Source organism: Peromyscus leucopus, chromosome 12, assembly GCF_004664715.2.
Source record: "Peromyscus leucopus breed LL Stock chromosome 12, UCI_PerLeu_2.1, whole genome shotgun sequence".
Lineage (NCBI taxonomy): Eukaryota > Metazoa > Chordata > Mammalia > Rodentia > Cricetidae > Peromyscus > Peromyscus leucopus.
The window spans coordinates 61824901-61848497 of NC_051073.1; the positions used below are offsets into that span (position 1 = coordinate 61824901).

At 46.8% G+C, this 23597-nt stretch overlaps 1 protein-coding gene across 1 annotated transcript; it reads left to right on the forward strand.

The window, feature by feature from the left end:
- The first annotated feature begins 841 nt into the window (after positions 1-841).
- Umps (uridine monophosphate synthetase) lies at positions 842-14472 on the forward strand. The gene is given in 8 exon segments (XM_028886358.2): positions 842-1403; positions 4700-4826; positions 4829-4852; positions 6675-6824; positions 6827-7345; positions 9685-9862; positions 10879-10991; positions 13383-14472. Coding segments are annotated over 8 exon segments (1437 nt in total). The 5' UTR covers positions 842-1247; the 3' UTR covers positions 13553-14472.
- Positions 14473-23597: the final 9125 nt, after the last annotated feature.

Below are 23597 nucleotides of genomic sequence, written 5' to 3' on the forward strand. Positions count from 1 at the left end.
TCTCTCTCTTCTCTCTCTCTCTCTCTCTCTCTCTCTCTCTCTCTGTTTTTCAAGACAGGGTTTCTCTGTGTTACAGCTCTGGCTGTCCTGGAACTCACTCTGTAGACCAGGCTGGCCTCAAAATCACAGAGATTCGTCTGCCTCTGCCTCCCAAGTGCTGGGATTAAAGCCATGTGCCACTTCTGCTTGGGGTGGGGGTGGTATTTTCTTTAAAATAAGGCAAATACAGCCTTAAGGGATTTTATATTATTATTATATTTATTATTATTGACACAGTCTCACTAGTGACCCAGGCCAGCCTTCAACTTGCAATCTTTCTGTCTTTCTTTTCTTTTTTTTTTTTTCCGAGACAGGGTTTCTCTGTGTAGTTTTGGTGCCTGTCCTGGATCTCGCTCTGTAGCCCAGGCTGGCCTCGAACTCACACAGATCCACCTGCCTCTGCCTCCGGAGTGCTGAGATTAAAGGTGTGCACCACTGCTGCCTGCCCAACTTGCAATCTTTCTGCTTCAGGTTCCTAAGTAGCTAGGGCTACAGGTCTGCACCACCAGAGCTAGCTAAGGGATTTGTAAACCAAATATGCTTGGGTTTTCGAGCTGCCCAACATTATTCTTCCAGATAGCCTGACACTGTCAGTTAATTCTCCCTAACTCCCCTCCTACCCTTCTTCATCCTCAGCACTTCAGATGGTGTTAAGGGAAATAAGCACGTTTCTCTGCCAGCACCAGAGTGAACAAAGACCTGCTTTATATTTCTATGTGCAAATTTCTGTGAAACAAAGACCTGCTTTATATTTCTATGTGCAAATTTCTGTGAAACTTGTGAAACACAGTTCTGTGAAACACAGCCCGCTGCTGTGAAGTTAATTCAAGAAGGGAGTCACAAGCCCGATCTTAGAGAACTTTTCTAAGTGGAGAAACCCTGAAAGCGTTTAGGGAAGTGGTGGCTAACGGGCGATAAGATAATTACTATGATAAGATAATCATGGTATGAGGATCACTCCCGGAAGCGCTAAGCTTCAAAAACCAAACCGAACAAACAAAAACGAGCAGGGCCTAGAGACTCCCTTCGGATAAACGGAGCATCAATCCACCTTGGAGGTTTTTCAAGCCCAGCGCTCCAACCAGGAAGCGTAAGCCCAGACCCCTGCGGTCCAGGCCGGAAGGGGAGGCGGAAGAGGCGGGGCGTCTCGCTGACGCCACGGACCCCAAAGCGCTTGAGCTTCCAGAGCGGACTGAGCGGCGGGGAGTATGGCGGTCGCCAGCGAGTCTCTGGGCCTCTTGGTCTCCGAGCTGTACGACGTGCAGGCGTTCAAGTTCGGGAGCTTTGTGCTGAAGAGCGGGCTCACCTCCCCTGTCTACATCGACCTGCGGGGCATCGTGTCCCGCCCGCGTCTTCTGAGTCAGGTACCAGCCCCGAGGGACGGGATGGCTCCGGGTGGCGGGAAAGGAGAGCGGGAGATGGCGCGGGGTGGCCGGAGTCGGGGCATGAAAGAGAGCCACGGAGCAGGCAGGTAAGCCCTCCGTCTTGCTGGTCTGGAGAGCCTGTGGAGGGGCACGGAGGCCGGCAGCAGTCGGTTCGGGCTCCTTGGGACCTTGCCCTTGACCGACCCGAGTCGACACGTGCGCTGCAGGAGTCGGGGAGTGTGGAGAAGCCCTGGAGTGAGGTCTGTGTACTTAACCCCCAGAAAGAGAGACGTAGGAAGGGACAAAGGCGGGAGCGTGGAGGGATCGTAGTTGGTCAACAGGCTCGATGTAGTTGTGTATGGCCAGTAGCAAGACGTTAAAGCCATGTGGTGGGCGCCAGGAAGGAAGATTTCTTTTTCTGAGTAATTGGGGGTAAACTAGACCCGTTAGAGAGGTTTCTAACCCGGTGCTTCCCAAACCTTGGTTGGGTTGTGTAGGAGTCGCCACAACGTCGGCCGTGAGAAAGTGCGTTTCTAGCATAACACGCTGCCAGCTCAAACTGCAGATGTAGAACTTTGAGTAGAAGGGTGGACATGCTCAAGTGTTGCTACCAACTCCGGGTGCGCGTTGAGCCCTGGGAAGTTTTTAGTACATGTATTGTAGTGTGTGTTTGCGTGCATATATATGCGGGCGTGCATGTCCCGTGGTACACCTGGGAAGGTCAGAGACAACTTTCAAGAGTGTGTGCTCTCCTTCCGTCCTGAGGGTTGTAGGGAATGAATTCAGGTGGTCGTCGTGAGGATTGAAGGGAATGGATTCAGGTGGTCGGACTAGGTAGAAAACAGCTTTACTGGATGAGTTCCTTTGCCTGCCAGAATTGTTGAAATAGCACTAGGGAGCTGGAGGCAGAAGTTAAAGGTCACCTCAGTCGCTGTGTAGTTGGTTTGAGGTCAGCCTGGACTACGCGAGACCCTCTTTCAAAAGCAAACAGACTAGCCGAATAGTAATGTTACTAGTGGCGCTAGCCTGTTGGCTATTATAACTGTAGAATATTTCAACATCACAAAGTTATGTCAAGAACATACGTAGTCAGCATGGTTGTGCATGCCTGTAATTCATGCGTTTGGGAAGTTGAAGCAGAATTGTGAATTTGAGGTCAGTCTGGGTTATCCTGAAAGATCCTGTTTCCAAAAAACAATCCCAACCACCCCCACCCCGAATGTAACTCTTAGTACACATGGGGTTTGTTTTGTGGGGTTTTGTTTGTTTGTTTGTTTTTTGGGGTTTTTTTTTTTTTTTTTTTTTGGTTTTTGGAGACAGGGTTTCTCTGTATAGCTTTGGTGCCTGTCCTGGAACCCTGTAGACCAGGCTGGCCTCGAACTCACAGAGATCCTCCTGGCTCTGTCTCCCGAGTGCTGGGATTTAAGGTGTGTGCTACCACCACCTGGCGGTTTGCTTCTTGAAAACAACGAAAAATTTTTTTCTGATTATTGTAGATAGACTGAAGCCCTGATTGAGCTGGCTTTTCACCGTCCTGACTCTTGCTATGGTCAAGAATCTTGAAATAGTGTGTTTCATTAGGGTAGAGAAACTGTATTACCCAGAACTTTCTAATGAGCATTTTAGGTTTTAAAAGAGGTTTATGTGAATAGGTGCTCTCAGTATATACACCCACCCCCCAAAGTAATAGATTATATGCTTACTTCTAACTTCCTAGTAAATTGATGTGTGTACAGACAGTTGGAGGGAACCGATAGTATTTATCTCACTGAAAAAAGAATTCCCCATATCTCTTCTTATACTCTATGATTGAAGGTTTGTTTTAGGTATGTGCCCAGACAAATGATAGTGCAAGAAAATCTCTAGCAGACTTAAGATCATGAATTTTTTTTTTTAATTTGGTAGTCTTACATTTCAATTAATATACATCTCAGTTTAGATTCATGTAAAGAAGCATGACAGAACAGTAAAAAGCCCACAGGAAGAAATATGTATTGCAGTATAATAATTCTGTGGACATAGTGAAATTTGAAAAAAAAAAAAACATACATAGTCTATGTAGCATTTGTGTGTATGCCTGTATGTTACTGGGGATTGGTCCCCAGCTATGAGTACACCAGGCATAGTGCTCTATCATTGGACTGCTATCTTCTTCCCATATTCATTACAGATAATGATATTAAAGTTCTGGATATGTTCTTGATTTTAGTACTAGAAATTGCACACTTTACAACTTAAAAACAGTCACAGACTTTTTTAAAAACACTGAAGTAGGAAGCTAGGCATGGGGTGGTACTTGCACATAAAGCCAGCCTGAGGGAGGTTGAGGCCAGTATTGAGAATCTCCAAAACAAACAACTCCCCCCTCCCTTTCAAGAGTAAGTGATAAGAAGAAAATATTTTCAAAAGCTAATTTGGGCCGGGCTGCGCTCCAGCACTCGGAAGGCAGAGCCAGAAGGATCTCTGTGAGTTCGAGGCCAGCCTGGTCTACAGAGCAAGATCCGGGACAGGTACCAAAACTACATGGAGAAACCCTGTCTCGAAAAACCAAAAACCAAACAAACAAAAAAGCTAACTTGGTTTGAATGACTCTTAGGATAGTGTTGGATGGGAGTATGCATTCTAACATTAAAATATGGTTGATTTGGCCTGGCGTGGTGGCAAATGTCTTTAATCCCAGCACTGGGGAGGCAGAGGCAGGAGGATCTCTGTGAGTTTGAGGCCAGCCTTGTCTACAAAGTGAGTTCCAGAATAGGCTCCAAAGCTACACAAAGAAACCCTGTCTCGAAAAACAAACAAACAAAAAACTCCTGTCTTGGACCCCCCCCCCCAAAAAATGAATGATTTATGTAGAAAAGATAAAATAAAATGTATTTCACACAATAGGCTCTATACTTAGAGAAGTGTTCACTGAGGACTTCTTGCAGAGGACCAACCATCCTTCTAGAGAGTCAAGGCATAATGGGAGTCTGGGAGGCATCCTTGGTCTTCAGGGTGGATCATGCTTCCTGACATTTCATGATGCCCTCAGTAGGTCCTGCATCTAGCTGAACTGGTTCATGCTTATGTTTGCATGCCAGGTTTCAAGATTATTGTGATAGGTCTAAGTTGGTTGCTTAATATTTTCTCTCCTGAGCTTAGATACTCAAAAAGTGAATTGTTATAAATAATCCATTTATATCTTAGAATTTAATGAAAATCTCCTCAGGTTTATTTCCATCTCATGCCATTGCATGACTCAAATACCATTCTGAGTAGTTGTAATAATGGAAGCTTATGTGTTCCTTTTCTTACAGGTCGCAGACATTTTATTCCAAACTGCAAAAAATGCGGAGATCAGTTTTGACAGTGTGTGTGGCGTTCCTTACACAGCGTTGCCACTAGCTACGGTTATCTGTTCAACCAATCACATTCCCATGCTCATTAGAGGAAAGAAACAAAAGATTACGGTAAAGTGAAAGTAGCATAAGCCTCACGTTAATGTGTAACCTGTTAGGATGTTGTTCTCTTTCAGGCCCTGATGTTGACTAGAGCTGTTGAATGCTCCTCAGAGGCCTGATGAGCTCTGGAGTTGTTGACTTGCTCCAGAAGACCTTCCTGGAGAGTTTGGGTCTGAAATGCTTTGTGTTGACTGGGGAGTAGAAAGAGAGTGCTTGGTGAACCCTGACCTTTGTATTGGCCCTCCCTCCACCAGCAGAATGGTGGAAGAGCACGTACTTCTAGTATATTTACATTTAAAAGCATGCAGTCCTGAAGAGGAAGAGTACTCTTAGGAAACTCAGAAGACACCATGGGAACATTTTTTTTGGTGGGGTCCATAACAATAGAGTATCACGTAGTTTGCTCTAATACCTCAAAATCAGTCTAAAAATATCAGGGCTGAGTTGATACTTAATGATATTCAAAAATTAATGGGATTTTTGCTTGTTGATATTGATAAGGTAATGTGTTGTTAGTTTTTTAAAGAGGTCTTTGGAGATAAACTGCAGTATCTGAGATTTGCTTCTAAAAGCTGTGAGAGTTCAGTGATACGGCCCAACAGGTAGAGGGGCCTGCAGCCAACCCTGACCGGAGTTGGGGCGCTGGGTTCCACATGGCGGGAGGAGAGCGCCTACAGCTGCAGGTCGCCCTTTGACCTCTACACACGTGCCCACACACATTGTGAGGGGAGGGACGAATAAGGATGTAGCTGTTGGCCATGGCTAAGTGCGGAGTTTCTGATTATACTATTGTGAAGCTAAAAAACAATCTGCTCACGAGGAACGTAGTCGCTTCCTGTGTGTTCACAAATGTTTACCAACCTCATCAGTGTACCTGCAAGTACTCTCTCTGTCCTTTTTCAGGCTAAGACTTAGTTAAACTTACCATTCTTTACGAAATGGGAATGGTGAAAGATGATCTCCTACAGTAAGGCTGGAAAAGAGTGAAAATGACTACCTATTCTGTTTCAAAGTAATAGGCAGTAGAAAATATAGAGTCTCAAAAACTGAATAGGAAACAGAACCCAAGTTACACATTTTGTAGGTTATAGTGAGTCTTAAGGGTAGAGAGTCACAGTGTATAATTCACTGTGGTTACGGTGTCCAGGAAGCAGTGAACTGTTTCCCTTCTGAATTAAGTTTCTATGTTTGTAAGTTGCATGTATCTATGTGTGCCACATGCATACAGTTGTGAGCAGCCATGCGGGTGCTGGGAACTGAACCAGGTCCTCTGTAAGAGCAGCCAGTGCTCTTAAGCGCTGGGCCATCTCCCTGGCCCCTGTTTTGTTTGCTTGAGGCAGGGTTTCACTATATATCTCTGGGTGGCCGTGTGGCCTAGGCTGATTGTAAGGCTCTGTGCAGCCCTCCTGAGTACTAACAGGCACGTGCCACAACTGGCTTTAAACTGCCTTCAAAGAAGCAATTTTTTCAGTTGATCATGAGTGGGAAAGAATGATTTTATTAATGATACTGATTTATTCTGCTTTTCATTATAAGTGATCTTGCTTTAAAAAAAAACCCTCATTTGTCGAGAAAAAAAAGTTTTTATTTACATTTAGTTTTACTGTATATAATTGGCAATTTGGAGATACAGAGGATACTGAACAAAACAATTGTGGCGCATTGAAAAATCAACAGAAAGAGCTTCAAAGTAAATGATCATAAATAAGATTTAGAGAATCTTAACTCTTTAAGTACATAGTAAGCGTAGACTCAGGATATATCTTGAGGTAGCCGAAACGTTTTAGAAACATTTTATATATTTCTTTCAACAGAGGCTTTTCTGTTCTAGGTACCAAGCGTCTTGTAGAAGGAGAGATTAATCCAGGGCAAACCTGTCTGATCATTGAGGATGTCGTCACCAGTGGGGCCAGTGTTTTGGAAACGGTTGAAGTTCTTCAGAAGGAGGGCCTGAAGGTGACTGATGCCATCGTGCTGTTAGACCGGAGCAGGGAGGCAAGGACAAGCTGCAGGCCCAGGGGATCCGTCTCCATTCCGTGTGCACGTTGTCCGAGATGCTGGCGATCCTCGAGCAGCAGAAAAAAATTGATGCCGAGATGGTCGGGCGAGTGAAGAGGTTCATCCAGGAGAATGTTTTCCCAGCAGCTCATCAGAATGGTGTTCCCCCTCCTGAGAAGAAAGCATGCAAAGAACTGAGCTTTGGTGCACGAGCGGAGCTGCCCGGAGTCCACCCACTTGCCTCGAAACTTCTCAGGCTCATGCAGAAGAAGGAGAGCAACCTGTGTCTGTCTGCTGATGTCTCAGAGGCCAGAGAGCTGCTGCAGCTAGCAGATGCCTTGGGACCCAGCATCTGCATGCTCAAAACTCACGTCGATATTCTGAATGATTTTACTCTGGATGTGATGGAGGAGTTGGTAGCTCTGGCAAAACGCCATGAGTTCTTAATATTTGAAGATAGGAAATTCGCTGATATAGGAAACACAGTGAAAAAGCAGTATGAAGGTAAGTACGGTCAGAAATCCAGTGTAGTGGACTGGCCACAGAGGAGGAGACGTCTTGGCTCCTAAGTGGGAGTCGGCAAGGGAACAAGCTGTCAGGGCAGTCGAGTCCAGGCCCCGAAGTGACCGCTTCCACATTGTTGCTCTCCATCTCTAGGCTGTGGTCTCCATCCTGCTTTCTCTGTTGACTTGTTTCTCAGGCGGGGAATTTCACTCTTCCTCTGGGTGTAAACTCCCTTCATTAGCTGCCCTGGGGACCGCTCCTACTCCTGCAAGTACCAAGTTCAAATTTTAACCATTTTGACCGAGATCCCTGTCAATCCCCACCCTTTTTTTTTTTTTTCCATTTTTATGTACTTATTTATTTTTTATTATCAGCTTGATACAGTATAAATTCTTATCCTAATAGTGAAATGTTTCACTAAGGTTTGCCCAGTAATTGAGTAAAACCAAAACTTAAAAGCCACAGTCATCCTGGGGTCCCCCCCTGCTAGGTGGCCTCTCTGGTTCTGTGGGTTATAGTCTGATTGTTCTTTACTTTATATCTAGAATCCACTCATGAGTACACACCATGTTTGTCCTACTGGGTTTGGGTTACCTCATTCAGGATGATTTTTTTCCAGTTCCATCCATTTGCCTGCAAATTTCATGCTTTCATTGTTTTTCTCTGCTGAGTAGTACTCCATTGTGTATATGTACCACATTTTCTTAATCCACTCTTCAGTTGACGGGCATCTAGGTTGTTTCCAGGTTCTGGCTATTACAAATAGTGCTGCTATGAACATAAAAATGAGTTTGCTGTTCCTGCAGTGGTGGCACACACCTTTAATCTCAGCACTCAGGAGGTAGAGGCAGAAGAGTAAGTGTGAGTTCTGGGCAGGCAAAACAAGATGTATTGGCCCTGGCCAAAAATTGCCAATATAGGAAAGGATGGGGAAAAAAAAATATTTTTAGCCACATAATGTGTTAATATACATTTTTTTTTAAGTTTTAATATCAGGTGAAGCAGCTTGTTAGTGGCCTGGGAGGCCGGGCGGTGGTGGTGGTGGTGGTGGTGGTGCAGCACACCTTTAATCCCAGCACTCAGGAGGCAGAGGCAGGCAGATCTCTGAGTTCAAAGCCAGCCTGGTCTACAGAGGGAGATCCAGGACAGGCACTAAAACTACACGGAGACATCCTATCCCTGTCTCGAAAAACCTAAATAAGTGGCCTGGGAAATGCTTAGACCTATTCTGTTTTTGCATGCAGACTTCCGCTCTTAGAAACAGGCTGGCCAATGGTGGCACATCTTTCATCCCAGCACTCAGGAAGCAGGCAGATCTATGTGAGTTCAAGGCCAGCCTGGTCTAAAGAGAGTTCCAGGACAGCCAGAGCTACACAGAGAAACCCTGTCTTGAAAAACCAACAACAAAAAGAAACAGTGGCTGTAGTAGGTACTGTGTAGTTCTGTTGCTTTTTCACCGTTTCTGTAGCCGCATGCCTTAGTGCCTAGTCTGTGTCTGTCAGGTCGAATTGTCTGCTACCTCGTGTGCTGACCATGGCCTGCCACGACTACCTTGCTTAGCGTAGTTGAGCTTCCTGGCTGAAGTAAGAGTTAGAGTTATATAGCCTTTCTTAGGCTTGTGTGTTGGTTTTTCAAGTCTGCATTTTTACTACCTGTTTAAAATGTATACAGTTGGGCTGGAGAGAGGGCTCAAAGTCTTTTTTAAAAAATAAGATATGTGCAGTTGCCCCTTAAGATTGGAAAAGCCAAGAAACCCGTAGAGGGTAAAGTTGCTGAGTGATCTCTATGGGGTGGAAAATCTGTCGTCTTTAAGAGACTTTCAGGAGGTCACCATGCTTGAGCTCCGGGAATGTCCAACTTCATATGTCCCTCTGATGTCTTGAGGTTCAATCTAAAAAAAAGTAACAGCTCATCAGCATTCCTGATACACCAAGTGCAGCAAGAATTCTTCCTCTCGGGGAACCTCTCAGCTAGCTCCCAGGTGGATAGCTGTTTCATAGATGGTACTATGGGTCCACTCTTTGATTAACTTGTTGCTAGAACATTTCATGTTGTAGTTGGTTCTACAAAGGGTTATAAATTTATGTTTGAAAATTAGCAAATATCTTTTGTTTTGTGTTGTTTTTCAAGACAGGATTTCTTTGTATAAGTTCTGGCTGTCCTGGAACTCACTTTGTAGCCCAGGCTGGCCTTGAACTCTCAGAGATCCACCTGCCTCTGCCTCCTAAGTCTAGGATTAAAGGTGTGCGCCACCACTGCCTGGCTAAAAAAAATGTATCTAGCAACTGCCTGATTTTTGCCCTTTCAAACACAGCAATATCTTTTTTATTCCTTTTTAGGTGGCATCTTTAAAATAGCTTCCTGGGCAGATCTGGTAAATGCCCATGTGGTCCCCGGCTCGGGAGTTGTGAGAGGCTTGCAGGAAGTAGGCCTGCCTTTACATCGAGCGTGCCTGCTCATCGCAGAGATGAGCTCTGCCGGCTCCTTGGCCACTGGAAACTACACCAGAGCAGCAGTAAGTGATGGTGTGCTGGGTGAGGGGAGACCAGATTGTGTGTGCTGCATGGTCCAGGGCAAGAACAGACCTTCATGGAAGGTCCGGGAGCTATGGCCTCATCTCTCATGCCCGCTCCTCAATTCAGCCATTATTCTGACAGTTTTTATTAGCACCAGTTGGATTGAACTCTTTGATCTTGTAGCAGGTGAAGGGTTTGAATTGTATCCAGATCATTAAGACATATGTACCTGCACTTGTCTTTTCATCTTGAAAACTTCCTATGGTAAATTTTAGAGTTGGATAGTCACCTAGAGAGTAGATGATATTTATAGTTTAAGGAACACAAACACTTTAATTACGTGTATGGTGTTTTGCCTGCACATGTGATTGTGTAGAGTGTGTTCCTGGTGCCAGCAGAAGCCAGCAGAGGGCATTGGATTCCCTGGAACTGAAGTTAGAGGTGGTTGTGAGCCACCATGTGGGTGCTGAGAATGGAATGTGGGTCCTCCAGAAGAGCAGCAGCCAGTGCTCTTAACTGCTGAGCCATCGATCCAGCCACCTGTGGTCAATTTAAACACCACCCTGAGTGGACCATAAGTACTGGCTTCCCAGGTCTCAAAAGCATAAGGTCTGGGAATGAGGGCTGGTTCAAGGACAGGCTGTCCCTTACTGGTGGCCAGGCTGACATTGTGAGAGTCTGGGCAGTGACCAGTCAGAAAGCCAGGCCTGCTGTAGCTGGGAGGAAATGGTAAAGACCAGCTGCTGAAGAGCGTTGCTTCGATAGCTCCCTCCATCTTCAAGAGCTGTGATGGGACACCTCGGATCCTCCTTGGAAGCCAGTGAGTCGTCAGGCATTGTCACAAGTGGGAGTTAGACGGCATCTTGTTTGATGCGCGTACTGTAGGAGTTCTTTGCAAGCATGGCTTGTCGGAGGAAGGGCCTTCTCAGGACCTTAGTGGAGGGAGGCACGTGTGTTTCCTCCTCTGGCTGATTGTTCTGTGTTGGTGCTTTTGTAATGCTGCCTATTGCGTGCAGGTGGGATGGCCGAGGAGCACTCTGGATTTGTGATTGGCTTTATTTCCGGCTCCCGAGTAAGCACGAGACCAGAGTTTCTTCACTTGACCCCAGGAGTTCAGTTGGAAACAGGAGGTGAGTGTGCTTACTAGTTATGGCTCTTATAAATTTGCTTCCTTACCCTGTGAGGCAGAGTAGAACACTCTGCTGTGATGGTGTGTTGTCGTACTCTAGGACAATGATGGAGCCCTTTAGCCTGTACTGGATTTGTAAGACAGCTTACTTGCAGTTTCATTTTAGAAAGCTGCTTGAGTTTGTCCCAGAGACAGGGCCTGGGCCCTAGAACTTGAAGAGATCCACCTGACTCTGCCTCCAAGTGCTGGGACTGAAGGCATGTGCCATCATGCTGGCCCAAACCTGGTATTTCAGGTTAGCATTTCCTAGTTGGTGCTCTGAGTATGCCACCCATTCTGTGTTCCAGCAGATCTGGAAAACCCTTGGCCATTAGAGAGTTGTCAGCGACTTTGACGTGCCAGGGCCTGGCTATGGTTCCTCAACTCCAACAGTCTCCAATTCGGGTGTAAAGACAGGCATGGGTAAGGGCTGGATGTAGTTCTAAATAGTGTGTGTGCTTAGCTGGCGTGAGGCTCTGGGCTTAGTTTCCAGCCCCTCACCTCTGCCTGCCAACAAAAGTGTAACTGTATGTAGGACTCAGTAAACAGGTTTAGCTTGGAAGGAGGTAGAGGAGATTGGTTATTAATCGGGTGTAGCTCAGCTGGTAGAGTGCTTGCCTAGCTTGCACAAGTTCTGGGGTTCATCTACAGCATCCCATAACTGTGCTGTTTGTTTCCTAGTTGCATGTGGAACTTGACATAAAAACCTGTTGTAAGTGCATGTAGTTTACAACCGGAGAACACCCTTGTGTATTTTTATGTCTACTGAGTATTTCTAGGAATCCCTTCTAGATCAGAAGCTTTTTTTTTTTTTTTTTAAATGAAAGGCATTTGTTAATCTTAAGATTTATTTATTATGTATACAGTGTTCTGCCTGCACATATGCCTATAGGCCAGAAGAGGGCACCAGATCTCATTACAGATGGTTGTGAGCCACCATGTAGTTGCTGGGAATTGAACTCAGGACCTCTGGGAGAAGAGCCAGTGCTCTTAACCTCTGAGCCATCTCTCCAGCCCCAGAAGCTCTTTTTGAAGGACTCAGGCTCCTCAGCTCTATCCAGGTGATAGATTGAGGGGGTGGAAAATACGCAGGACATGTGTCAATGTTTAAAGTGCTGATTTTTCAAGCACTGAACTGTGAGGATTATTTTATATATCATTTGCCACATTAGGGAAAAGCACTGCCTTTTTGAGCTACTTTAAACAATCTCATTATAGAAAGTAGAGTCAGAAGAAAACTAGTGAATGCCGATACACACACACACACACACACACACACACACACACACACACACACACACGTTACATCTGTGGAGGAGATAGACCTCTGCAGAGGAAGTGGCCTTGGAAGTCATCAAAAACTCTTAGAACTTTATAAACTGCATTTGTAAACAGCTGCAAAGATTTGCATTCTCAGCCCTTCCATTCTGTTATTGTGTATCTCTAGATAAGTCACTAACCTTTTTTGTTTGTTTTAGACAGGATCTCTATTTAGTCCTGCCTGTCCTGCAACTCAGAGATACTCCTGCCTCCCCAGTTCTGGGACTAAAGGTGTGCACCACCACATCCAGCTTTTTCTCATGTAGCATAGGCTGCCTTGAACTCCTGAGTGAATATGCCTCCATTCTCAGCTGACTAAACTGGGGCCTTGTACATACTAGGCAGGCTTCAAACACTAAGGTCCAGCCCCAACACTAAACTACTTTTTAATTAAATGCATAATTTTACTGTATTTTCTTGTCAAACAGTTTTACTTCAGGCAACAACTGAAGTATCACTTAATAGGGAACAGCACCCGTGGAGGGAAACATAGTAAAGCCAGAATAAACTACTTTTAATCTCATCTTGATCTGTGGAGGGAGGGGTTATAGTCCTGACCTTGAAATAGTGGGGAGGCATTGAGAGGGCACGAACAGCGTCTATTTAGCACAGTGCCTCACAAAGGCGCTGCAGTTCTTTGCATTGGAGCCCAGGCTTTTAGGAATTGAAAGCATCAAAACACACTTAACAGAACATTTCTAGAACAACAGTAATGAATAAAAAGCAATCATCAGGGATTAGGGTCTATCCAGGGATGGTGGCAAATGCCTTTAATACCAGCACTAGGATGTCTGAGTTCAAGGCTAGCTTGGTTTACATTGTCTCTAAAATCAAAGGATTAGGGTCTGATTAGGGTCTGAGAACTTGGTGGGATTGTAGCAGAAAGGGTTATGAATACTAAGGTGTATGATAGGAAATGCTGTCTGGATTTACCTTAACACCTTGGACTGATCCAGGGAGCCCTGTTACCTCCCATGTTGCTCACGGACTTCCTGAGTTTGCATTTGGTTAAATAGCCTTTGCTTCTCTACAGGAGATCACCTCGGCCAGCAGTACAATAGTCCTCAAGAAGTGATCGGCAAACGGGGTTCTGATGTCATCATTGTTGGCCGGGGAATCCTTGCAGCATCTAACCGCCTGGAAGCAGCTGAGATGTACAGAAAAGCTGCCTGGGAAGCTTATTTGAGTAGGCTTGCTGTTTAATGAGAAGACACGTGCCTCACAAGCCACTGGCTTTAAAGCAACAGTACCCTGCAGTGCTCAGGGTCCTGCGCTGAACCATTAAGGGACAGACTCTGGAGCCCTGGTGTCCTGAACGTGTAACCACTGCATGGGTACTGTAACGAACTCTTTCTAATGCTTGCTTTCATTGGTGTTCGGCAGCCACCACCTTTCTGAGTCCCTTCGTCTCAGTCACATCCAACGTTAGCTAGCCACCTACCTCCTTCAGTGCCATGAAGCTGGACCCTTGAACAGAGCAGGAGTTCTGGTTCGTTCTCCTCAGTGATCAGTGTAGAAAGTCACAGCTTCCTCCTGCTTCATCTGGACGGCAGCCCGCTGCACCTAAGAACACAGTAACACCAGTTCCGCTCTCATTCCTGTGTTTGCCCATAGTGATGGCTCAGCGGTTAAGAGCACGGTTGCTCTTCCAGAGCAGCAGCATTGGCTTCCCAGCACCCACATGGGGACCTACAACCATCTGCGACTCCAGTTCCTCTCCTAACTTCCTCAGGCTACAGCTCCACCTAAAATATATATGAACTTTATTTTAAAGTAATCTTTCCCAGTGCTTAAAAAGGGAGAATTTTTTTCTGCCCACTGCAAGTGGAATTCACTTCCCCCTCAAACTTGAACCGTCTTCCCCTTTGGTTCACGTTCTTCCCAAGGAACCTTCACACACCTGCCCGCAGTGCTTTGTTCTTACTGCTGCCCAAGGCAAGCTCCTTTAGCATTCATTCGGCAGATAGCTGTATGTCGATTGAGAAGACCGGTGTGTATCAGATGGAATGGTTTGAGTGGGTCCATATGCTAACCATGTAGCCTGCTAACTTTTTAATTTATTTATTATGTATACAGGGTTGTGCCTACATGCCAGAAGAGGGCACCAGATCTCAGTATAGATGGTTGTGAGCCACCATGTGGTCACTGGGAATTGAACTCAGGACTTCCAGAAGAGCAGGCAGCACTCTTAACCCCTAAGCCATCTCTCCAGCCCGCTAACTTCCTGTCAGTACAGCACCCTGTAGTCTACGTGTCTATAAAAAGATTAGCAGCTGCCCCTTACTCAGCAAGCGTGCGACCTCTAGTAGTGGAATCCAGGCAGTTAAAGCAAGTGCTGGAGGGAGGTCTGAGAGCAGCAGTATCCCATCAGATAAAGATAGAGCCATGGGTCTTAGGGCGGATTTGTACTGATGGCTGAGAAATGCTGTCAATATCTAAGAAAACATCCCTTCTAGGCGTTAGCTTAGCCGTACTCTCCAACGGCTGTGTGGCTCCAGGAGTCCAAAGGGACTCTCAGTTTTAAGGTGCAAACCTAAATTGAGGCCCTGAGGTTTCAAGTCCACACCTACACGTGGTTCTAGAACAATCTTCCAGTTCATTTCTAGAACCCAGGTCTTCAGGGAAGGGGTCAGAAGGGAAAATATGTATTAACATAATGCATTAAAGCCCTGCACTATTATTAATTCACATCAGCCTTTTGGGAAATAGGAAGCATAAGGTCCTCTTGAGGACAAGACTTCCTGGATTGATCCACCCATTAAACTAACTACAGTACCGTTGGCCAAGTCAGTCCATCTTAAAATTCAGCTAAAATGCTGTCAGTTTTTCCAGATGACTCAGCCTTGTCACTCCAACACCCTGTTGAATGGTTACATAATTTACCTAAGAAAATGCTTTGTCACTGGAGATGTCTCCATGTTTATTCCATAAAGATGTTCCCCAGTGGCCTCTTGCTTGGCATGTAAGCAGAAACTGGACTGTTAGGAGACTGGTCTTTGCCCCTTTCTCCTCTTCCAATAAACCTCCCACAAGCCCTGATTTTTTTTTTTTTTAAGGTTATATATGTAATATATACAACATTCTGCCTCTATGCATGCCTGCAGGCCAGAAGAGGACACCAGATCTCATTACAGATGGTTGTGAGGCACCACGTGGTTGCTGGGATTGAACTCAGGACCTCTGGAACAGCAGGCAGTGTGCTCTTAACCTCTAAGCCATCTCTCCAGCCCCTCTTCCTGCTGCTTTTAAACTATAACACAGGTGGTCCATTAATGTGCCAGTTTATCATCGTGACACAGACATCTGGGAAGAGGGTTTTGTGGGGTGTTTTGTTTTTTTGAGACAAGATTTCTCTGTAACAGCCCTGGCTGTCCTGGAACTCACACTGTAGACCAGGCTAGCCTTGAACTCAAGTGATCCATCTGCATCTGCCTCCTAAGTGTAACACAATTGCTAAATGATCTTATTAATAAAAAACCCAGAACCAGATATTGGGGTAAAAGCTGAAAGATCAGAGAGGCAGAGAGCAAACCACTAGTTCTTACCCCTACGAAACCATCCACTGAAAAGAGACTTCCTGTTTACTCATGCCTTAAATACCTTCCTGTGTCTTGCCATCTCTCTTCCTAGTGCTGGAATTAAAGGTGTGCGCCACCACTGCCCGGCTCCATTAGTATATTTACCAAATATGAAACGTGAGTGCAACTCACATTCATCTGTTTACAAATAAACACAAGCCCCGATGAGGGGCAGCCTCACTTTCTTTGTAGAGCTGCGCTCAGGTGCATATTTACATTTCATGCTGTGCTGTGTATCTGTTTCACTGCAGTGAAAAGGGAACCACACCTGTCCTCTCCCATTGCATCTGCCCAGACAGAATGTGAAACAGCAGACTGGTCAGGACCTGCTGAGTGAGTGCATCCCATCACCGGGTTTTCTGATTAGTCAAGGCATTTTAGACTTCCTCAGTGAAAGCTGTGAACAGCTGTTTCCTTTTTCAGAATAATTATCTATATAGCCTTTTCCAATCATGAAAACTGGGAATCGACCCTAGTCAAAAATCATGTCTTCTAGTTACCTTCTATCACAGTAAAGTCAGGATGATTAAGGAACAAGTTCCAGTACTTTAACCTCAAAATGGTCCATAAATTCCAAAAGTAGCCATCACTTAATCCAATATCCACTACTCAACACCTCAGGGAGGGGTTCCCCAAACCACAAGATCCTTTACAGATCTCAGTGCTTTTAGGCTCTGTTCACTAACAGTTCATGCCTAAATTATTAGAGCAGTTAGTCTTTGGAGTTTCAAGGAAGCCACTCAAACCGGTTACTGTGCAATGATCTGAAAAGCTGCAACATACAAGGCTGGGCTCCTTCGCTTCTCTACAGGCAGCCTTGGACGGAGTCCTGGGTTCCCAAGCCTCAACCAGCTCTTCTCACAGGACAGATCTCCCCATGCTGGGAGAGGCATGTGACAGCCATGCTCTGTCCTTCCGAGGGTCCATTAAGAGCCATCCATTCCCAGGGTATCTTCACCCTAACCATTGGGCTCATTGCAGTCACTGGGCAGAGTCCGGGGCCCCTGGCCCTTTGAAATCTGTATTAGAAGAGTCAGATTTCAGGCCTGCTAAGACAGTGTTGTAAGACAAAGGCCAGGGCAATGCTGTTGTTACACAGGCATCTGCTGCTTCACTGTGGAAGCGCCAAGGGTTCAGCTCCCTCTCCTGGTGCAGACAAGAGCTTTCCTCCAGAGAAGCCTGTTCCTTCAGCCAAGACAGGTCTCCAGAACTGAGGAGACCCCGGGGCTCTTAACTGCATGACTTGAGTGCAGGGCCGAGGTTCCCTAACACCTGTCCAGACAAGGTTCTTCCATGCGAGACAAAAACACCTTTCCATCGTGCTAAGATTTTAACCAAGGCTCAAGGCCCAAGTGCTCAACTTTTAAAAAGAACTTTTAGCAACCTGTGTGCTAAAAGATGCATCCCACTTTCTGAAAAGTCTTTAATGTCTCACTATGGTCTCTGCAACCCATGGTGCTGTTAGGGCTCACCCCATTTCTAAACACATAAATAGAGGTGTAAGCTCTGGGAGTTCTTTTGGTTGGAGTCAGGGTTTCTCTGTGTAGTCCTGGCTGTCTTGAACTCTGTAGACCAGGCTGGCTTCGAACTCAGAATCTGTCTGCCTCTGCCTCCCGAGTGCTGGGAGTAAAGGCGTGTGCCATTGCACTCAGTGTGGGGTTCATAAGGATTTGTGTTCATGTGTAAACATAAATTGGGTGCAGTTCTAAAGGGAGGGGAGTCTCTGACCTTTCTGTTGAGCCAAGACAGCCAAAGTTACAGGCCCCTCTCAGTGCTAACTAGGTATGGCCCAGGCTGTGTGCTCTCACGGCACAATCCTGTCGGGTTCCAGAAAGGAGAATCCCAGATTCCCTGGACTCAGGCCCTCCATCTAAAACCTGACCAGCCCACTGAGTCCGGTGCAGTTTTGTCTGGCAGGCAGAGAGGCCTCTTCAGGACCCAGGCCTGTTCCTACTGAAGCCAGTGACCCCGAGGCCTCCCTTTCAGGACCCAGGCCTCTTTCTGTCAGGACTTCCATAGTCCAGACCAAAACATTAGCTGAAACTTGCCTTATATCCAAATCCACGGAGCTTTGGAAACTAAGACATCTTCCCAGGATTCCCAGCTGCAGCCAGAAGCTAACAGAGTTCCATCTGACAGCCATGGGAGCATGTTCTTACAGGTGCAACCAATAGAGCTCTAACCCACACAGAAGCAGGACCCAGGGAAGAACTGATGGTTATAGGTTGGCCTGTTTCTGGCTTAACTAGTTCACTGCTGCAGGGAAGCCCAGGTACTGTGATTTCACTGCCTACAGCCAGTATAGGGTCAGAGCCAAACCACGGCCTCCCATACATAAAACGCTGGCTAGAAAGAGAAAAGTGCTCAGCGAAAGCCGATGTTCATGATTCTGGGCTTCTGCTGTGGTGGAAGTGAGGACCCTGCCTCCTTTCCTCATTCTGATCCACATATTCTGGTTCTCATTGAGGTCTGGAAGACCATTTGGCTCCCTGGTCTCAAACACACACACACACACACACACACACACACACACACACACACACACACACACACACACAGTTTCTTTGACCTATTCAGCACACATCTTGGAAGGTAGAGAGTCAAGGGCGTGGGTCACAGGACTCCACATTCAAAATGGCACCTGAGCAGACCAGGGTGCCCGCTATGTGTCAGGCTGTCCCTGTCCTGATGCCACCAGTGTTTGCACATCTGGAAACAGCCGAATCCCTTGCCATTTCCGCATCAGCTAGACCATCTGTACACATGGGAGGAAAGCTTGGCATTTCAATCAGACATACAAAACATGAAAGCTAAAAACATCAGCCCCCCTCACAGGGTCTGTCTGTTACTGTAGCACACTCTGAACCCCTTGCCGGTAACTGGAGAGAAAATCACCTCACCGAAATGTCTCCTGTGTCCTGCACCATAGTTTCTGCTCAGGCAGTATGGGGTGAGACCTAAGCAAACGAATTTCTAATGGGTGCCGCAGGAGATCTGGACATTTCTTAAAGGTGGGCCCAGGCTATAGGCCTCTTCTCTAAGCAAAAGCTAAATAGCATGGGGTCATGAAAACAATACAACTGACTGACCCATACGAAATTACCATTCCTAGTGGGGAGACAGGACCAATACCAACAGAGTGCCCATAATAGTGTAAGACTGACCCAGGATTTCAACATATTCCGGGCATACGGTAGCACAGAAGCCTGTAGGTGTTTGGTGTGGAGGAGTCTAGAAAACCTTCAGCGCCCGCGCCCGCGCCCGCTCGTGTGCCACCCCCCCCCCATACACACACCCTTTGTTAAGAGCTGGAGTCTGCACAGCCTCAGAGCCAACCCTGGCCCAGCTTTACCCTTACCCATGCTGATGTGAGTCGGTCCTGCCCTCCCGGGAAACTCCAGACAGTAGCCATGTTGCAGACGATGGCCTGCAGATGTCCACAGCTCCTCTCCTGGTTAAAATGGCTGCCGGGATCGACGAGACCTAAACTCTGTTTGGCCACAGGCTCTGTCGGAGCTCCCAGAAGCACAGGGGTAGCGCATGTCTCCTCAAGCTGGGTGGAGCATGGAATAACAGATGGCAAGCACCTGGGACTGAGGAGGGTGGGCCCTCTCGGGACCACCTGCATCTGCTTGGCTCTCCAGGGGCAGAGCTGTCTGAGGCAGTTGGTCAGCACCCTGGTGTGCACACTGCTGGTCCATAGGTGGTCGATGCCATTGACTTTACACAAGATCCTAGGGCGGGCACTGGTCACTGGCCCAACCCTCCATTTTGTCCTTCTCCAGCTCTCTCTTGTCTCTCACTTTTTTCTTTTATTCTTCTTTATTTTTAAGACAGAGTTTCTCTGTGTAGCTCTGGCTGTCCTGGAACTCACTCTGTAGACCAGGCTGGCCTCAATCTCAGAGATCCACCTGGCTCTGCCTCCTGAGTGCTGGGATTAAAGGCGTGCACACCACCCAGCTGACTTTCTCGTCTGAATTTACCTTGGCTTCCAGGGATAATAGGATTAACTGTTTCTTGTAGTAGCCATCTTTGACAAAGGACCAAAAATAATTATGAGCAGTGAGCCTGATGTGTTGTAGAATATTATTTTAAAGTGTGTTACTTTTGTTTATGTTGCATTTGTTTAACTGTGAAGCTGTGTTACTGTGCCTGTCTAAAACACCTGATCGTCTAATAAAGAACTGAACAGTCAAGCGGCAGTGGTGGCGCAGTTTAATCAGCACTGGGAGGCAGGCGGATTCTTGAGTCGAGCAGCCTGGCTACAAGTGAGTCAGAAAAGGTGCAAGTACAGAGAAACCTGTCAAAAAAAAAAAAAAAAGAACTGAACAGTCAATAGCAAGGCAGGAGAGAGAGAGAGACTGGTGGGGCTGGCAGGCAGAGAGGATAAATAGAAGAGGAATCTGAAATAAGAGAAGGAGAAGGAGGAAACAGGACCAGCACCAGCTACACAGTAAGCCAGAGAGTAAGAGTAAGATTTACAGAAGAAAGAGAATGGGGAAAGCCCAGGGGCAAAAGATTGATGGGGCTAATTTAAAGTTCAGGAAAAGCCAAGCTAAAGTGGGGCATTCATAATTAAGAATAAGTCTCCATGTGTGATTTATTTGGGAGCTGGGTAGTGGGCCCCCCAAAAGAGAAAAAGCCCTTAACAACACTAAGAACAGGAGTGATCATCTTGGGGAAACCAGACTGGTTGCTCCCCTCGGGATGAGCAGGATAAAAACTTCTCCAGCACCCCTTGAGAACCAGAGCTGACACAGTTACCAGTCAGACCCCGAGCCTGATCAAGACCACCTACCTACCTGCTCTTTAGGTTGTGCCTACTCCAACCATGCCTAGGCTTCCCCCTCAGAGAAAAATGTCAAAGTGCCTGTCAGCTCCTGGAGGACAGATTTGGGGGGTCACTGAACCCCTCTAAATAAGGCTCCTTCCTCTGACAAGGCATAGTGTCTCACACCTATAATCCTGGAACTCCTGAGTTGCAGGAAGGAGGATCATGAGTGCTACATAGAGCGACCCCGTCCACAAAAAGGTGCAGGCATGGCAGCTCACACCTGTAATCCAGCTCTCAAGAGGCTTAATCAGGAGGATCTGCTGCAAATTTGAGACCAGCTTGGGCTACACAGTGAATTCCAAGCCAGCCAGGCCTACATAGTAAGACCCTGTCTCAAACAAGAACCAAAGAAGTTCCTTTCTCTCTCCTTCGTGCCCATCCATTTGATGGACATATTGGAAGTGGTGGCCACACCTAGTCCGTGGAGACCCGCCCCACACATACACACAGTAAGGGGGTTTGCCTTAAAACTCTAACAGTTAGCTGTCCTCTCAAGGTGTACAGAGCCAAGGGCAGCAAAGGAAGCAGTATTCCAGAGGATGGCAGGGCAGGGGAGGAAAGCAAGAAACAGCCCCGCTGAGGGGTCCTCTGCCCTGCACAGGGCTGAGAGAGCAGTCCTGAATGCACAGGACACAAATGCTCTTTGTAGAAGGGAAATTTTTTTTGGGGGTGGAGCAGGTTGCCGGGTCTTCGTCCTTACAACCAGAACAACAAATAAGACTGTTTTGGGAACTAAAATTCGAAATTTTAAAATTAGATGCAAAAACGGTTGTTTTTTGTTTTGTTTTTTTCCAGACAGGGTTTCCCTGTGTAGCTTTGCACCTTCCCTGGATCTCACTCTGTAGTCCAGGCTGGCCTCGAATTCACAGAGATCCGCCTGGCTCTGCCTCCCGAGTGCTGGGATTAAAGGCGTGCACCACCACTGCCCAGCCGGGTCTTTTTTTAAATAGTGAGATTTATGTTTATGGGTTGGGAGATAGAGTGAAGAAATATGTCAACATTTTGAGACAAAGGTACAAAGATACAGAGACAAGGGCAAGGTAAGAGGCTGAGAAGCCATCTGAGTGGAAATAGTACAGAGTAAGTAAGGGAAGAACAGGGATAGACCTTAACAATTAGTGTTTGCCCTGTATGCCTATCCTCAACCAAAGAGCCACGACTTGAAAGCCACACCCGAGTCCTAGGCACTGGTGCTAGGCATGCCCTCCAGAAACGGTTGAGCTTTCAGCATCAACAGCTTCCCACACCTAGAGGAAAATGCTATTCACAAAGCCGAAGGAGCTGGGCTAGAAGCAGAGGGTCACTGCAGGCTTCAGAATCGGAGTGACATCCACAGGCCCTGAGAAAGGAGGACCTACGCTAACCAAAGGAGCCGAAGGCCAGACATACGGGCCCCTGTCACAGTCTACCTGTGGTGGCTATTCTTGGTTGTCAGCTTGATTACATCTGAAGTTAACTAAAAGCCCTCAGCAGCTGGTTACACCTGTGAAGGATTGTTAATCAAGTCATTTGAAGTTGGAAGACTGGCGGGTGGCGGTGGCATACTCCTTTAATCGCAGCACTCAAGAGGCAGAGGCAGGAGGATCTCTAAGATTGAGGTCAGCCTGGTCTACAGAGTGAGTTGCAGGACAGCCAGGGCTACACAGAGAAACGCTGTCTTGAACGCTTCCCCTGCCCCCAAAAAGAAAAGTTGGAAAACCCACCTTAAATCCAGATCATCTGAGGTCAGAAGACCCAGTTTAAATCTGGGCCACACCTCACGGCAGCCTACGTAAGACGGGATTCCAACGTAGACTGAAGACCAACCGAGGCATTCAGCCTCATGTGTAGGAGCCCACAAAGATTCCAATTTGTGGCTTGACTCAAGGTCAGAGAGTTAGAGTTTATGCTGCTCTCTAGGGCTGCATAATAGGGTGCAAAAGCATGGTTACCAGGTGTCTTATACTTCAAGGCCTAATCACAAGATGCTTTGCCATGGGGCGTGGTTACCAGGTGTTTTGAAGGGTCTACACTTGGTTGTACTTTGATCTTGAAAGGGGGAGGTCTTTTGCCTCTGCACTTGCTAGTGTATAAAAAGCCCATTAGAAATAAACTCGAAGCTGCTAGGTATTGACGCAGGGCCCCCCAAAGCTATCATGTGTCTCTGTCTTTTTTCTTCATCTATATTTCTATATAGCACTTCTCAATTCCTCACTCCCTACTTCAAGGGACCCTTCAATAGGTCAGGGCTTAACCCCAACACTGGGTCCCCAACACTCATGGACTAAACAGCTACTGGATTCTTGGACTTCCTGTCGGGAGACAGCCATCATTGGATTAGCTGGACCACAGCCTGTGTGAGACACCCTGACAAATCCCCTTTCTGTATATATAGATGGCCTATCAGTTCTCTTCCTCTAGAGAACCCTAATACACCACCTGATTATAAAGTCCTTGAGCCTCCTCAAGGATGCCTCTGGTGCCATCCAGGGCTCCTTTCCTGCCCACACCTAGTGAATTACACAGAACACGTGTCTCAAAGGGTAGAAGCTCCGCATGCTGAGGCTGAGGAGGAGAACCCAAGAGAACTGGAATCTTTCACAGCCATCCAAGTTATGGCTCTGTGCAGAATCCCGGGAAACTGAAATTGGGGGCCCCTTTGAGAGCAGTCCGGCAGAACTTCCCATTCCACAGATGAAGAAAGTGAGCCCCATTGAGACATGATGGGCACAAGCTACAGAAGAGCTGAACCAATCACCTCACTGATGGGAATGGAGCAGAGAGGAAGGGACTAGGATCCCACCATCCTCTTCCGGGGCATGCCCCCGACGGCTGGGAGACCTTCCTGCAGCCTCAC